The sequence below is a fragment of the Penaeus chinensis genome, chromosome 29 (assembly GCF_019202785.1).
Source record: "Penaeus chinensis breed Huanghai No. 1 chromosome 29, ASM1920278v2, whole genome shotgun sequence".
Taxonomy (NCBI): domain Eukaryota; kingdom Metazoa; phylum Arthropoda; class Malacostraca; order Decapoda; family Penaeidae; genus Penaeus; species Penaeus chinensis.
In genome coordinates this window covers 13,615,362-13,633,279 of record NC_061847.1, presented here as the reverse complement: position 1 = coordinate 13,633,279, position 17,918 = coordinate 13,615,362, and the positions used below count along the sequence as shown (strand labels likewise).

Sequence of the window (17,918 nt, the reverse complement as noted above, 5' to 3'; positions counted from 1 at the left end):
CTACCCCTTGTTCCTTCATTTCTTGAAAATGATCCTGATGGCTCCTTCCGTAACTTTGAGAAAACTGCTGAACACTTTAAATGGCCCTATACTGAGTGGACTTGGCTTCTTCAACCTAAATTAAGCGGTAAAGCTGCCATCACCTTTTCAAATCTTGATTGCATTAATGATTATGAATCTATAAAACAGTCTATTCTTGATGCTTATGCAATCACACCGGACGGCTACAGGCAAAAGTTTCGAAGTCTTACTATGTCTCCTCATAGTACCTTTGCTGATTTTTTTTACTGAGAAGGCTAGATTGTTTAACAAATGGCTAGATTCGACGTCAACTAAATCTTTCTCACAATTAAAAGAACTTCTTATTTTAGAAGTAAAAAGAAATTTACCCTTCGATATTCTTAGGCATATAGAAGATAGGGTTGAAACCGATCTCCTTAAAGCAGCACAAATAGCTGATTCATTTGCGCTTTTGAAAAGGTCACAGCTGGGTAAGGTAGACAAGGTTAGATTTTATGTACAGTCCTCCTCTGGTAAAAACCCTTGAGAATGGTGGTGGTAAAGCTGGCAAAATTACACCATTAAACTTTTGTTCTTATTGCAAGCGAGCGGATCAAACCATAAACAAGTGCAAAGACCCAAAGTGTAGAAAGTCAGGCATAAATGTAAGACCATTCAGAAATCCAAGCATCCAAGCTTTTGAACCAAAACTAGTGTCAAGTGTGACAAATGTAAACTCTCCAGATCCATTCAGTGATTTTAAATATCGGGGAACTCTCTCTTGATTCAATTAGTAAATCATATCCAATACTCATCCTTAGGGACACTGGAGCTGCTCAAAGTATACTTCTTAAGTCTGCTTTACCTGGAATTGAGACAAAATATACAGGTGAAAAAATTCTTGCTAAAGATTGACTTCAAAAAATAGTTATAAACTAGCAAATATTTTTCTCAGTTCTCATTTTGAATCAGGGGAAGTAAAGATAGCTGTGACAGAAAAGGCTTTTCCTATAGAGGGAATAAGTTTAATTCTGGGACATGATCTAGCAGGGAAATTAGTGTACCCTACAGTTAATGTTGTTGCTAAGCCTTTAACGTATAGCCCAACTAAAGAACTGGATCAGAAACAAACCTCATATTTTCCCTGTATGTGCTGTTACTCGTTCTAAGAAACTATATAAGAAATCCTTAGAAAAAGAAAATCCAGTTGATAATTTGATTTCACAAGATATCACCCGAAGTAAATTAATTGCAGCTCAGAACGATGATCCCTCTCTTGCTAAATGCAGACATGTTGCTTCAGACAGTCTTAAAGATCACAAGGTCCCTGGTTTTTATTATCATGACGGACTATTAATGAGAGTATTCCGTCCTCCTGAACTCCGTGCTTTAGATACGTGGTCAGAAGTACATCAAGTTGTAATTCCTTTGTCAGTTCGGGAATCGGTCATAAAACTGGATGATGGTTTAGCAGGTCACTTAGGTATTCAAAAAACATACAAGAAAGTACTTCAAAATTTATATTAGCCAGGTATGAAGAAAGATATTATAATGTTTATCAGGTCTTGCCATGTGTGTCAAGTTGGAGGAAAACTCAACCAAATAATTCCAAGAGCTCCTCTACATCCTATTCGAGTAGTCTCAGATCCATTTGAAAGAATTGTAATTGACTGTGAAGGACCACTGCCTAAAACAAATAAAGGGAACCAATATCTCTTTACAATTATGGATGCTGCTACAAGATATCACGAGGTTTACCCTTTAAAGAATATTTCTGCCAGTTCCATTGTAAAATGTCTACTTAAATTTTTCACTTCATTTGGAATCCCGAAAGAGATTCAGTGTGATAAAGGCAGTAATTTCACAAGTGATTTGTTTTAAAAAGTCTTAGAACTGTTAAATATCTCGCAACAGATGTCAACAGCTTATCATCCCCAGTCACAAGGTTGTCTTGAGAGATTTCACCAGACCTTAAAATCTATGCTAAAAAAGTACTGCTTAGAAACAGGGACTTCCTGGGATGAGAACATTTATTTTCTTCTGTTTGCCCTGAGGGAATGTCCACAAGAATCACTTGGATACTCTCCATTTGAATTACTATATGGAAGACAGATTAGAGGTCCACTTAAAGTTCTTAAAGTTCAGTGGTTTTCAGCTCTTCAGCTCCCCCTAATCAAACAGTGGCATCTTACATAGATAATCTTGGCAGCTAAGTTATCAGCTGGGTCATTCCGGGTATGAGACTGGAGGGCCAGTACTAAACCAACCATGCAACGTGACCCACTAAAAGGAGTGTGCAACTAGGATCTAACTAGATCCATAGACATTACCTATCTGCTCATACATAAGAAATGATAGCGAGGTTTTACACACACTCCCCGTGGACACTCGGTGGAAATTGATTTAGAAATTCGAAATCGAAGTCAGATATACTGAGGAGTGTATATATGAAAGATGGAATAATGCAATACCCCATGTGTGTAAAACCTCGCATTCGTTACTCATGTATGATTAGATAGGTAATATCTATGGAGCTAGTTAGATCCTAGTTGCCCACTCCTTTTAGTTGGTCGTGTGGCATGGTTGGTTTAGTACTGGTGTAGTGATGCCCTATGATGCGGGATGATGTCGCCGCCCCGGATGCGCTGAGGACACCTTATGATGTAGTGATGCCCTATAACGCGGGATGATGTCGATGCCCCGGATACGCTGAAGATGCCCCATGATGCAAGATGACGTCGCGGCCCCGGACGCGCTGTGGTGGTTGCGTGCGTCTACGTACTTACGCCGGGACAATATAATGTTTTGTGGCACCTAAACTAATGATTTATAATAGTCTCTCATACCTATGTGGTTCTCTTGTACCCATTTCCCACAGTTAACCAAGCAGAATTGCTAGTAAAAGATCCTATGACAACTCAGGTCTAAAGTCTTTATAAGGGGGGGCATATGACCTTTAACCGCTCTCTTCCTTGCTTACGCATTCATTCTTACGCTGCCTCTGGGACGGAACGAGCTTGTCTGGTGTTGGAGGACGCGTCCCGTTTTTGTCAGATAAGTACAGGCTCTAAGGGTAAATCACTACGCAGGCATTGCAATTCCTATATATTCAGGGTGCCTTATGAAAATGTATGTGACCATTTTATTAAAGGTTTTAATAAAGTGAAAGATGAAACTGTCTCTTAGAACGACCTCTATATCAACATCATAAACTCAGAATCCCTTAAACTTCGGCTACGCTACCATTTGCATTAACAATATATCAGGGAATTTTGATCTTGTGGTAAAAGCCCACTGTAATTTTATGAAGGAATATGCAAGAACCTGTTTTAATATAATGGCGTCGATGAGAGTAACGCTACAAGTTATTTTGGCGGCAGCGCTGGTGATCCTGCAGTTACGCTAATGAGTGAGCTGGGATTTTAACGTGTTTCATATCAGTTACCTTTTTAGCATTGTACCAGGAGTCGAACCCATTTTAGCCTCTTGCCTATCAAGTTTTTACTTTTTTTCAATGTTTTATAGTCCGAGTATGGATACAACTTCATGTGTGTTAACTGCTATCGGATAGTTCGTGAACATCAGTGATAAGTGAACTTAATGAGAGCATCTTTTCGGTGATACTGCCGGATGATGTGCACGTTAGATGTTGTAAGAATGTAATTCCTTTTAGTGGTTGTAGTAATATCCGCAAATTTGTTACTGTTAGGCCGGGTGTTCTATCGGTAAGCCTCGTTTATGAAACCTCTATTCGTTCAAGTGATAATCGTATTTAGTAATGTTTCTTCATGTGGATATGTTTGTACTGCTAATTTTCTCATGGATATTGGAAGCAAGTTGTTTTTCCAACGTTTGTGAACAAAATTACGTGAATAAAATTTTTACCCTCGGGGTGTGGTCGCCATCTTGAACCACATGTTAACGTTCAGTGTTGTCTTATTGTTTCGATGTTCCAAATTATTTCGTACACTAACGTAATTTTTGTGTAATTGCAAACCTTAGTGCCTCGGTATCATCGAATGGATCTTTAAAATGAGTTTCATGTATTTTATTTTTTCTACCTTTTTTACCTTTTATCGTCCACTATGATCGCCTGATATCTGCGCGTCTGAGTTGACGGGCTGTCTACTTGCTATATTGTCTCTGCTAGCTTAACCTTGCAATAGCCATGCCAAGGCGGAATAGGAGGAGCTCCCGTAGCGCGGATGATGACCCGCCAGAACTCGAAGCCATGAATGAAATATCAATTATGCGATGAACTCTTACGTAAGATCAATGAGTTAAGCGAGCACGTGAAACGGTTAGAAAATCGTAATGTTGAGTTAGAAGGCCGCCTCTCACGGTCAACAAATCAAAGTAATAGTGACGAGAGTATAAATGTTGCAAATGTAGGGTACATTATCAACAAGGAGAATATTATTTTATTTAAAGCCGAGGTACCTGCTTCCCAACCATTGAAACGTAACACAGACGGGCTGTCTACTTGCTATATTGTCTCTGCTAGCTTAACCTTGCAATAGCTATGCCAAGGCGGAATAGGAGGAGCTCCCGTAGCGCGGATGATGACCCGCCAGAACTCGAAGCCATGAATGAAATATCAATGTACGATGAACTCTTACGTAAGATCAATGAGTTAAGCGAGCACGTGAAACGGTTAGAAAATCGTAATGTTGAGTTAGAAGGCCGCCTCTCACGGTCAACAAATCAAAGTAATAGTGACGAGAGTATAAATGTTGCAAATGTAGGGTACATTATCAACAAGGAGAATATTATTTTATTTAAAGCCGAGGTACCTGCTTCCCAACCATTGAAACGTAACACAGAACTTGAAGGATGGTTACGACAAATAGAAAATCTAACTAAGCCTCGAAGTGATGATGCATTTATACGATCGGCACGTGCAACTTGCAGGGGAACAGCAGATCTAGTAATAAACTCGCCCCTATTTGATGACATTGATACGTGGGAATTGTTAAGCGAAAGTTAAGGGAAAAATTTCGCGGCACTTGTTCTGCAGCGGATTTCTTCAGACTCGTTTACGAAAACCAGATGACTGCAGGTCAGGCACCACTCGATTTTTATTTGCAGCTAGAGGGTGCGATACATCAAGGTTACAGAGACTACCCGACTGCGATAGGGGAACCCGATGAACTGATTCGTAGAGTATTTTTGCAGGGTCTTCCTGGTTGGCTGAGAGAAGTTCTTGATTTAATAGAGGGTGACCCTCTACCACATGTCGATGACGCAGCTCAACGAGTTTGGAACACGCGAGTTGGAGTGCGGCACCATGATGGGCCCTCGCAGATAAGTTTAGCCCCTCGTGAACCCGCCATGGCTCTCTCTCGTCCTCACGTAGCCGCTACAGGTGAGCAACCCTCGAAGTTTTGTAGCTTCCATAAAAGCCACACTCACAACACAGGAGAGTGTCGGGCTAGGAGAGATGCACGCCGGTGTTTTAATTGCTCACAGACTGGGCACATAGCGAGAGTCTGTCCCTTTCCGATTCGCCAGGGAACCGCGTGCGTCCCCACCTTTTCTGGCGACAGAAACGGGACGCAAAATCAATCCGATCCGTGACGAGATCAAGTCAGGCAAACCTATAATCAAACTTAGAGTAAATGGCATAATTATTGATTGTTTCATTGACAGCGGGTCGGAGGCGACCATCGTGAAGAGTGAGGCAATGCGCCTATTAAATATTAAAAAGAAAAAGGGGTAAACTAAACAATTGCGCGGTGTTTCTGGTAATATGCTAACTGTCGATGCCGAATGGAATGTGAAGTTTTCTGTAGATAAAGATATATCATGTGTTCATCGTGTTTGCTGTGTCTCAAAGGTTTTTTTCCTGCCCCAGTGCTAATTGGTATGGACCTTCTAAGAAGATTTGATTTTAAGTTTGTTCATAATCTGTCCCCTCACAAATCCTATTTAATGTTACAAGGGCGTAAATTATCCGATACCTACACTGACGCACAATCTTTGTGTATCACTGCCATCAGTAATCCTGCAACGAGTAGCATGTCATACGGTGACCCTAATAAAGTGCACGCCCTGCGTACTGTTTTGTGCCCTCCTCATACAGGGAGATTTGTTGAGGGTCGAAATCATTAGTGTCTGTAAATAATAAAGTGCACGCCCTGCGTACTGTTTTGTGCCCTCCTCATACAGGGAGATTTGTTGAGGGCCGAAATCATTAGTGTCTGTAAATAACCGATGTGTGTTCGTATGGGTTGTCAATACGGACTCGAGACCTAAGATCAGTGAAGCAGACGCGGTTGTTGCCGCGGGAGATGGTGAGGACGGATCCCGTCAGGGGAGCGATTCGGTCGAGGATTCAGCAAGTGATCGTAATGAGGCTTTAGAGGAAGGTGATGAACTCAATGAATTCAATGATGAATTTGATGAATATTATGGGACGCTGGATTTTGGTTACGAGGACTCCGAATTCACCATCTTTCCCGACATCGATCTCCGTCCTTCCGCCGACGCGACGGGTAATGTGAGCGCGTGTGCCAGTGCCGCCATGTTAGGTGTTAATCTCAACCATTTAGATGAATTGCAGCAACATCATCTTTGCAAGGTGATCGCTAAATTCCCTAAATTATTTTTTGATGACCCCATGCCAGGTCATGTGCCGGGAGTTGAGCACCGTATCGTAACTAATGACTCTGACGGACACACACGGGTTTAGTGGCGCTTACCCGAGAAGACGAAAGCTTTCATTCGCAATTAGTGCGATAAGATGAGAGATGAGGGAGTAATAGAGCCTTCGTCGTCACCCTGGTTATCTCCGGTGGTCCTCGTTCGTAAGAAGAACGGTACCACGAGGTTTTGCATTGACTTTCGAGGGTTAAATGCGGTGACTGTCGCCGATAGTTATCCTATGCCTCGTGTTGACGAACTCATCGACGAACTGAGAGATAAGTCTTGGTTTACAGTTCTCGACGCTAAAAATGCGTATTGGTCGATTTCTGTAGCGCCTGACAATCGTTCGAAGACCGCGTTTTCCGACGGACATCGCCTGTGGCAGTTCAGACGATTACCGTTTGGTCTAGCTACGGCCCCATCAATATGGTATTATCCACGGTACTAGGGCGACATACGGTTGCTTACCTCGATGACGTTGTTGTGCACAGTTCCTCATTCGAAGAGCATATAGAGCATCTAACAGAAACGTTACAGCTTCTAAATAAGGCAGGGTTTAGATTGAATCGCGAAAAATGCGAGTTTGCAACACGTGAATTTAAATTCCTGGGTTTCAAGGTCACTCCAGAGGGAATTTTACCTGACCCTGACAAGGTCATTGCCATAAATAACATGCCTGCTCCCCGTACTGTCAAAGAGGTCCGCAGATTTCTTGGCTGTAGTGGTTATTTCAGAAAACACATTCCCCATTATGCTGCTGCCGCTGCCCCACATACAAGGCTCACACGGAAGGATGCGAAGTTTGTCTGGGCAGATGAGGAAGAAAAGGCATTCAACATCCTTTAACAATCACTTGTAGAAGCTCCTGTCTGGAAGAAACCAAACTTCACTTTGCCATTTGAGGTTCATTGTGATGCCTCAAAGTTAACATTAGGAGCCTGCCTAATGCAGAGAAGCCCAGATGATACCCCTCATGCAGTAGCATATTTTTCCCGTAAACTTAGAGGTCCCGAAACGAGGTATCCGGCGATAGATATTGAAGCACTCGCTGTGATAGAGGGGGTTCGTGCTTTTGACCACTACCTGTATGGCAATAAATTCCTAATATTCACGGACCACAGACCACTAACGTTCGTCTTCCATCGTCGTACGAAATCTCCGCGGATGTCGAAGTGGTCCCATGAGTTATCCAACTATCAGTATAAACTCTTATACAAGGAAGGTTCGTCTAATCATGTCCCTGACTGTCTTAGTCGTGTTGCTAACATTGGTGCCAGTGCTCTTGACCCACAGAAGGTTCGTGATGATCAGCTGAAGGATCCGCTATGGCGAGAGGTCATTCGATACCTGGAGGAAAGAGCTGTGCCACGACGAAAGCTACCTCTGCCCTTAGAAGAGTTCGAATTAATTAATGGCATTCTTTATCATGTTCATCCCTAGGGAGCTATAAAACTGGTTCACTCTTCACCTCTTGGAGCACATTCAGGAGTGTACAGGACATACTGTAAAATTCGTGATCTATTTTCTTTTCCCAACCTTCTCAGGGAGACCAGGCAGTTTGTGCGTTCGTGTGCAGTATGCCAGCGGGGCAAGGGACCAGCTTACCGACAAGCACCTATGGCAAACGCTCCAGATGTTCATTTGCCACTTGAAAGAGTAAGTGCCGGCCTCATGAATCTCCACAGCTCCACCAGTGGAAATCGGTATGTACTTTCGATCGTCGATCACCTGACTCGTTACCTTCAGCTCATCCCTCTGCCTTGCAAGAGTGCAGAAACAGTGGCTGAGGCTTTCATTAATAACGTCGTGACTATCTTTGGGCCACCGCGTGTTATACAGACAGATAATGGTAGCGAATTTTGCAACCGTCTATTTCAACAGGTATGCAGTATTATCCAGACAAAGATGTCGTTTACGACGGTGTACCATGCGCAAGCCAATGGCATGGTTGAAAGGGCTAATAGAGTGGTAAAAGACGCGCTGGCAACTCTAACGGAGAGCCGACCTGACACCTGGGATCAGTATCTCCCCCAGGCTTGTTTGGCCCTCAACTCCTCGGTACATCGAAGCATCGGAGAACAGCCGATCTACCTCATGACTGGTCATCACGGCCACTTCCCCCTGGGGCCCACCAACGATGTCACGATTGCAGCAGATTCGGCGAAGAGGTTTCAGGAACGTCTTCAGGTGGCGAGGTCAGTGGCAGTGGAAACTTCGCGTCGTGCACGAGAAGGTTGGGCGCGCATCTACAACAAACGCGTCCGCAAGCACTTCCAGCCTAACGTTGGGGTCCTCGTCTGGGTGAAGGTACACCCAGGGCACCGTCGTGGTCCAGGTCGCGCCCTTGGTGACCGATGGCGCGGTCCCGCGAGAATAATGAAAAGAATCGGACCAGTCTCTTATTTGTGCAAGGAAGTGAGCGAGCCATACCGCGAGCTGAAGTGCCACATCAATCAACTGAAAGAATTTGTTCCTGAACAAGAATTGCAATTTACTGAGGTTGTTGCTGACGATTCGCTTCCTCTAGAATGCGAGGACTGGGATAAACCTGGAGAGCCATGGAGTCTCGCCCTTTTGTCCGCTGTTCGGGCTGCAGAATATTAAATGGTTTTGTATTTTTGTTTACTTGTATTATCTATATTAGGATCCTGTTTTAAGTATTGAATTTTAGTTTTCTAGGTTGTACGTTTTGGGTATCACATAGTTTTTTCGAAGGCACTAAGATATGTGGGAGTTGTATGCATATGTGATGGTGTATGCCTTTTACCTGTACTAATCTTTCTTTTGGCAATCTTTGGCAGAATTGACTGGGGGTTGTCTTGCTGATAGTTTTGTTCCCAGCTAGAGTACTGTATAGAGGTGTCGCATCTTCCCCCCCGAGAGACGAATGATGTGATGGCTGCAGCCGAAGGCCATTAGGACCTGCTTGGGCGTGGACCGTGTTCGCTCGCTTCAGATCGGGTGGCCCTGTGATGTCATCTGCTGAGCTGGAGCTTCCTATGAACTGGATGGGCTCGGAGGTGTACGAGGGATCGGAGGTCATATGGATACCTGCCGCCGGACGGAGCGAGCTCACACGTTGGTGATGGAGGAAGTTGTAGTGATGCCCTATGATGCGGGATAATGTCGCCGCCCCGGATGCGCTGAGGACACCTTATGATGTAGTGATGCCCTATAACGCGGGATGATGTCGATGCCCCGGATACGCTGAAGATGCCCCATGATGCAAGATGACGTCGCGGCCCGGACGCGCTGTGGTGGTTGCGTGCGTCTACGTACTTACGCCGGGACAATATAATGTTTTGTGGCACCTAAACTAATGATTTATAATAGTCTCTCATACCTATGTGGTTCTCTTGTACCCATTTCCCACAGTTAACCAAGCAGAATTGCTAGTAAAAGATCCTATGACAACTCAGGTCTAAAGTCTTTATAAGGGGGGGCATATGACCTTTAACCGCTCTCTTCCTTGCTTACGCATTCATTCTTACGCTGCCTCTGGGACGGAACGAGCTTGTCTGGTGTTGGAGGACGCGTCCCGTTTTTGTCAGATAAGTACAGGCTCTAAGGGTAAATCACTACGCAGGCATTGCAATTCCTATATATTCAGGGTGCCTTATGAAAATGTATGTGACCATTTTATTAAAGGTTTTAATAAAGTGAAAGATGAAACTGTCTCTTAGAACGACCTCTATATCAACATCATAAACTCAGAATCCCTTAAACTTCGGCTACGCTACCATTTGCATTAACAATATATCAGGGAATTTTGATCTTGTGGTAAAAGCCCACTGTAATTTTATGAAGGAATATGCAAGAACCTGTTTTAATATAATGGCGTCGATGAGAGTAACGCTACAAGTTATTTTGGCGGCAGCGCTGGTGATCCTGCAGTTACGCTAATGAGTGAGCTGGGATTTTAACGTGTTTCATATCAGTTACCTTTTTAGCATTGTACCAGGAGTCGAACCCATTTTAGCCTCTTGCCTATCAAGTTTTTACTTTTTTTCAATGTTTTATAGTCCGAGTATGGATACAACTTCATGTGTGTTAACTGCTATCGGATAGTTCGTGAACATCAGTGATAAGTGAACTTAATGAGAGCATCTTTTCGGTGATACTGCCGGATGATGTGCACGTTAGATGTTGTAAGAATGTAATTCCTTTTAGTGGTTGTAGTAATATCCGCAAATTTGTTACTGTTAGGCCGGGTGTTCTATCGGTAAGCCTCGTTTATGAAACCTCTATTCGTTCAAGTGATAATCGTATTTAGTAATGTTTCTTCATGTGGATATGTTTGTACTGCTAATTTTCTCATGGATATTGGAAGCAAGTTGTTTTTCCAACGTTTGTGAACAAAATTACGTGAATAAAATTTTTACCCTCGGGGTGTGGTCGCCATCTTGAACCACATGTTAACGTTCAGTGTTGTCTTATTGTTTCGATGTTCCAAATTATTTCGTACACTAACGTAATTTTTGTGTAATTGCAAACCTTAGTGCCTCGGTATCATCGAATGGATCTTTAAAATGAGTTTCATGTATTTTATTTTTTCTACCTTTTTTACCTTTTATCGTCCACTATGATCGCCTGATATCTGCGCGTCTGAGTTGACGGGCTGTCTACTTGCTATATTGTCTCTGCTAGCTTAACCTTGCAATAGCCATGCCAAGGCGGAATAGGAGGAGCTCCCGTAGCGCGGATGATGACCCGCCAGAACTCGAAGCCATGAATGAAATATCAATTATGCGATGAACTCTTACGTAAGATCAATGAGTTAAGCGAGCACGTGAAACGGTTAGAAAATCGTAATGTTGAGTTAGAAGGCCGCCTCTCACGGTCAACAAATCAAAGTAATAGTGACGAGAGTATAAATGTTGCAAATGTAGGGTACATTATCAACAAGGAGAATATTCTTTTATTTAAAGCCGAGGTACCTGCTTCCCAACCATTGAAACGTAACACAGACGGGCTGTCTACTTGCTATATTGTCTCTGCTAGCTTAACCTTGCAATAGCTATGCCAAGGCGGAATAGGAGGAGCTCCCGTAGCGCGGATGATGACCCGCCAGAACTCGAAGCCATGAATGAAATATCAATGTACGATGAACTCTTACGTAAGATCAATGAGTTAAGCGAGCACGTGAAACGGTTAGAAAATCGTAATGTTGAGTTAGAAGGCCGCCTCTCACGGTCAACAAATCAAAGTAATAGTGACGAGAGTATAAATGTTGCAAATGTAGGGTACATTATCAACAAGGAGAATATTATTTTATTTAAAGCCGAGGTACCTGCTTCCCAACCATTGAAACGTAACACAGAACTTGAAGGATGGTTACGACAAATAGAAAATCTAACTAAGCCTCGAAGTGATGATGCATTTATACGATCGGCACGTGCAACTTGCAGGGGAACAGCAGATCTAGTAATAAACTCGCCCCTATTTGATGACATTGATACGTGGGAATTGTTAAGCGAAAGTTAAGGGAAAAATTTCGCGGCACTTGTTCTGCAGCGGATTTCTTCAGACTCGTTTACGAAAACCAGATGACTGCAGGTCAGGCACCACTCGATTTTTATTTGCAGCTAGAGGGTGCGATACATCAAGGTTACAGAGACTACCCGACTGCGATAGGGGAACCCGATGAACTGATTCGTAGAGTATTTTTGCAGGGTCTTCCTGGTTGGCTGAGAGAAGTTCTTGATTTAATAGAGGGTGACCCTCTACCACATGTCGATGACGCAGCTCAACGAGTTTGGAACACGCGAGTTGGAGTGCGGCACCATGATGGGCCCTCGCAGATAAGTTTAGCCCCTCGTGAACCCGCCATGGCTCTCTCTCGTCCTCACGTAGCCGCTACAGGTGAGCAACCCTCGAAGTTTTGTAGCTTCCATAAAAGCCACACTCACAACACAGGAGAGTGTCGGGCTAGGAGAGATGCACGCCGGTGTTTTAATTGCTCACAGACTGGGCACATAGCGAGAGTCTGTCCCTTTCCGATTCGCCAGGGAACCGCGTGCGTCCCCACCTTTTCTGGCGACAGAAACGGGACGCAAAATCAATCCGATCCGTGACGAGATCAAGTCAGGCAAACCTATAATCAAACTTAGAGTAAATGGCATAATTATTGATTGTTTCATTGACAGCGGGTCGGAGGCGACCATCGTGAAGAGTGAGGCAATGCGCCTATTAAATATTAAAAAGAAAAAGGGGTAAACTAAACAATTGCGCGGTGTTTCTGGTAATATGCTAACTGTCGATGCCGAATGGAATGTGAAGTTTTCTGTAGATAAAGATATATCATGTGTTCATCGTGTTTGCTGTGTCTCAAAGGTTTTTTTCCTGCCCCAGTGCTAATTGGTATGGACCTTCTAAGAAGATTTGATTTTAAGTTTGTTCATAATCTGTCCCCTCACAAATCCTATTTAATGTTACAAGGGCGTAAATTATCCGATACCTACACTGACGCACAATCTTTGTGTATCACTGCCATCAGTAATCCTGCAACGAGTAGCATGTCATACGGTGACCCTAATAAAGTGCACGCCCTGCGTACTGTTTTGTGCCCTCCTCATACAGGGAGATTTGTTGAGGGTCGAAATCATTAGTGTCTGTAAATAATAAAGTGCACGCCCTGCGTACTGTTTTGTGCCCTCCTCATACAGGGAGATTTGTTGAGGGCCGAAATCATTAGTGTCTGTAAATAACCGATGTGTGTTCGTATGGGTTGTCAATACGGACTCGAGACCTAAGATCAGTGAAGCAGACGCGGTTGTTGCCGCGGGAGATGGTGAGGACGGATCCCGTCAGGGGAGCGATTCGGTCGAGGATTCAGCAAGTGATCGTAATGAGGCTTTAGAGGAAGGTGATGAACTCAATGAATTCAATGATGAATTTGATGAATATTATGGGACGCTGGATTTTGGTTACGAGGACTCCGAATTCACCATCTTTCCCGACATCGATCTCCGTCCTTCCGCCGACGCGACGGGTAATGTGAGCGCGTGTGCCAGTGCCGCCATGTTAGGTGTTAATCTCAACCATTTAGATGAATTGCAGCAACATCATCTTTGCAAGGTGATCGCTAAATTCCCTAAATTATTTTTTGATGACCCCATGCCAGGTCATGTGCCGGGAGTTGAGCACCGTATCGTAACTAATGACTCTGACGGACACACACGGGTTTAGTGGCGCTTACCCGAGAAGACGAAAGCTTTCATTCGCAATTAGTGCGATAAGATGAGAGATGAGGGAGTAATAGAGCCTTCGTCGTCACCCTGGTTATCTCCGGTGGTCCTCGTTCGTAAGAAGAACGGTACCACGAGGTTTTGCATTGACTTTCGAGGGTTAAATGCGGTGACTGTCGCCGATAGTTATCCTATGCCTCGTGTTGACGAACTCATCGACGAACTGAGAGATAAGTCTTGGTTTACAGTTCTCGACGCTAAAAATGCGTATTGGTCGATTTCTGTAGCGCCTGACAATCGTTCGAAGACCGCGTTTTCCGACGGACATCGCCTGTGGCAGTTCAGACGATTACCGTTTGGTCTAGCTACGGCCCCATCAATATGGTATTATCCACGGTACTAGGGCGACATACGGTTGCTTACCTCGATGACGTTGTTGTGCACAGTTCCTCATTCGAAGAGCATATAGAGCATCTAACAGAAACGTTACAGCTTCTAAATAAGGCAGGGTTTAGATTGAATCGCGAAAAATGCGAGTTTGCAACACGTGAATTTAAATTCCTGGGTTTCAAGGTCACTCCAGAGGGAATTTTACCTGACCCTGACAAGGTCATTGCCATAAATAACATGCCTGCTCCCCGTACTGTCAAAGAGGTCCGCAGATTTCTTGGCTGTAGTGGTTATTTCAGAAAACACATTCCCCATTATGCTGCTGCCGCTGCCCCACATACAAGGCTCACACGGAAGGATGCGAAGTTTGTCTGGGCAGATGAGGAAGAAAAGGCATTCAACATCCTTTAACAATCACTTGTAGAAGCTCCTGTCTGGAAGAAACCAAACTTCACTTTGCCATTTGAGGTTCATTGTGATGCCTCAAAGTTAACATTAGGAGCCTGCCTAATGCAGAGAAGCCCAGATGATACCCCTCATGCAGTAGCATATTTTTCCCGTAAACTTAGAGGTCCCGAAACGAGGTATCCGGCGATAGATATTGAAGCACTCGCTGTGATAGAGGGGGTTCGTGCTTTTGACCACTACCTGTATGGCAATAAATTCCTAATATTCACGGACCACAGACCACTAACGTTCGTCTTCCATCGTCGTACGAAATCTCCGCGGATGTCGAAGTGGTCCCATGAGTTATCCAACTATCAGTATAAACTCTTATACAAGGAAGGTTCGTCTAATCATGTCCCTGACTGTCTTAGTCGTGTTGCTAACATTGGTGCCAGTGCTCTTGACCCACAGAAGGTTCGTGATGATCAGCTGAAGGATCCGCTATGGCGAGAGGTCATTCGATACCTGGAGGAAAGAGCTGTGCCACGACGAAAGCTACCTCTGCCCTTAGAAGAGTTCGAATTAATTAATGGCATTCTTTATCATGTTCATCCCTAGGGAGCTATAAAACTGGTTCACTCTTCACCTCTTGGAGCACATTCAGGAGTGTACAGGACATACTGTAAAATTCGTGATCTATTTTCTTTTCCCAACCTTCTCAGGGAGACCAGGCAGTTTGTGCGTTCGTGTGCAGTATGCCAGCGGGGCAAGGGACCAGCTTACCGACAAGCACCTATGGCAAACGCTCCAGATGTTCATTTGCCACTTGAAAGAGTAAGTGCCGGCCTCATGAATCTCCACAGCTCCACCAGTGGAAATCGGTATGTACTTTCGATCGTCGATCACCTGACTCGTTACCTTCAGCTCATCCCTCTGCCTTGCAAGAGTGCAGAAACAGTGGCTGAGGCTTTCATTAATAACGTCGTGACTATCTTTGGGCCACCGCGTGTTATACAGACAGATAATGGTAGCGAATTTTGCAACCGTCTATTTCAACAGGTATGCAGTATTATCCAGACAAAGATGTCGTTTACGACGGTGTACCATGCGCAAGCCAATGGCATGGTTGAAAGGGCTAATAGAGTGGTAAAAGACGCGCTGGCAACTCTAACGGAGAGCCGACCTGACACCTGGGATCAGTATCTCCCCCAGGCTTGTTTGGCCCTCAACTCCTCGGTACATCGAAGCATCGGAGAACAGCCGATCTACCTCATGACTGGTCATCACGGCCACTTCCCCCTGGGGCCCACCAACGATGTCACGATTGCAGCAGATTCGGCGAAGAGGTTTCAGGAACGTCTTCAGGTGGCGAGGTCAGTGGCAGTGGAAACTTCGCGTCGTGCACGAGAAGGTTGGGCGCGCATCTACAACAAACGCGTCCGCAAGCACTTCCAGCCTAACGTTGGGGTCCTCGTCTGGGTGAAGGTACACCCAGGGCACCGTCGTGGTCCAGGTCGCGCCCTTGGTGACCGATGGCGCGGTCCCGCGAGAATAATGAAAAGAATCGGACCAGTCTCTTATTTGTGCAAGGAAGTGAGCGAGCCATACCGCGAGCTGAAGTGCCACATCAATCAACTGAAAGAATTTGTTCCTGAACAAGAATTGCAATTTACTGAGGTTGTTGCTGACGATTCGCTTCCTCTAGAATGCGAGGACTGGGATAAACCTGGAGAGCCATGGAGTCTCGCCCTTTTGTCCGCTGTTCGGGCTGCAGAATATTAAATGGTTTTGTATTTTTGTTTACTTGTATTATCTATATTAGGATCCTGTTTTAAGTATTGAATTTTAGTTTTCTAGGTTGTACGTTTTGGGTATCACATAGTTTTTTCGAAGGCACTAAGATATGTGGGAGTTGTATGCATATGTGATGGTGTATGCCTTTTACCTGTACTAATCTTTCTTTTGGCAATCTTTGGCAGAATTGACTGGGGGTTGTCTTGCTGATAGTTTTGTTCCCAGCTAGAGTACTGTATAGAGGTGTCGCATCTTCCCCCCCGAGAGACGAATGATGTGATGGCTGCAGCCGAAGGCCATTAGGACCTGCTTGGGCGTGGACCGTGTTCGCTCGCTTCAGATCGGGTGGCCCTGTGATGTCATCTGCTGAGCTGGAGCTTCCTATGAACTGGATGTGCTCGGAGGTGTACGAGGGATCGGAGGTCATATGGATACCTGCCGCCGGACGGAGCGAGCTCACATGTTGGTGATGGAGGAAGTTGTAGTGATGCCCTATGATGCGGGATGATGTCGCCGCCCCGGATGCGCTGAGGATACCTTATGATGTAGTGATGCCATATGACGCGGGATGATGTCGATGCCCCGAATACGCTGAAGATGCCCCATGATGCAAGATGACGCGCTGTGGTGGTTGCGTGCGTCTACGTACTTACGCCGGGACAATATAATGTTTTGTGGCTCCTAAACTAATGATTTATAATAGTCTCTCATACCTATGTGGTTCTCTTGTACCCATTTCCCACAGTTAACCAAGCAGAATTGCTAGTAAAAGAGCCTATGACAACTCAAGTCTAAAGTCTACATAAGGGGGGGCATATGGCCTTTAACCGCTCTCTTCCTTGCTTGCGCACTCATTCTTACGCTGCCTCTGGGACGGAACGAGCTTGTCTGGTGTTGGAGATAAGTACAGGCTCTAAGGGTAAATCACCACGCAGGCATTGAAATTCCAATATATTCAGGGTGCCTTATGAAAATGTATGTGTCCATTTTATTAATAAAGTGAAAGATGAAACTGTCTCTTAGAACGACCTCTATATCAACATCATAAACTCCGAATCCCTTAAACTTCGGCTACGCTACCATTTGCATTAACAATATATCAGGGAATGTTGATCTTGTGGGAAAAGCCCACTGTAATTTTATGAAGGAATATGCAAGAACCTGTTTTAATATAATGGCGACGATGAGAGTAACGCTACACTGGCCCTCCGGTCTCATACCCGGAGTGACCCAGGTTTCAGGCCTGGTCAGGGAGGAGTTTTATATATCCATATATCTTTCTCTCTATATAGATAGATATATACATATATATATGTAAATTTATATATATACATATATATACACGCATATTTATATATATACCCCCCCAATCCTTTGCCTGTTGTTGTCGTGGGGAGGTTTAGGAGACGAAGACTGAGACCCAATGATGGGGAACTCCTCAACCTTGGGACTCAGCCATCGACTCAACTAATTTTGCATAGTCTTTTTTCCCACTCATACTTTTCGTTTGTTTCT

General features: G+C 44.4%; 2 protein-coding genes across 2 annotated transcripts; both read left to right on the top strand.

Annotated features, from left to right (window-relative positions):
- Window positions 1–6,742: 6,742 nt before the first annotated feature.
- Window positions 6,743–9,249, top strand: LOC125040375. Its single transcript, XM_047634930.1, has 4 exons — window positions 6,743–7,044; window positions 7,137–7,366; window positions 7,505–8,042; window positions 8,190–9,249. The coding sequence occupies exons 1-4, from the start codon at window positions 6,743–6,745 to the stop codon at window positions 9,247–9,249; spliced, it is 2,130 nt and encodes a 709-aa protein (XP_047490886.1).
- Window positions 9,250–13,884: 4,635 nt separating this feature from the next.
- On the top strand, window positions 13,885–16,391 carry LOC125040374. The gene is made up of 4 exons (XM_047634928.1): window positions 13,885–14,186; window positions 14,279–14,508; window positions 14,647–15,184; window positions 15,332–16,391. The coding sequence occupies exons 1-4, from the start codon at window positions 13,885–13,887 to the stop codon at window positions 16,389–16,391; spliced, it is 2,130 nt and encodes a 709-aa protein (XP_047490884.1).
- Window positions 16,392–17,918: the final 1,527 nt, after the last annotated feature.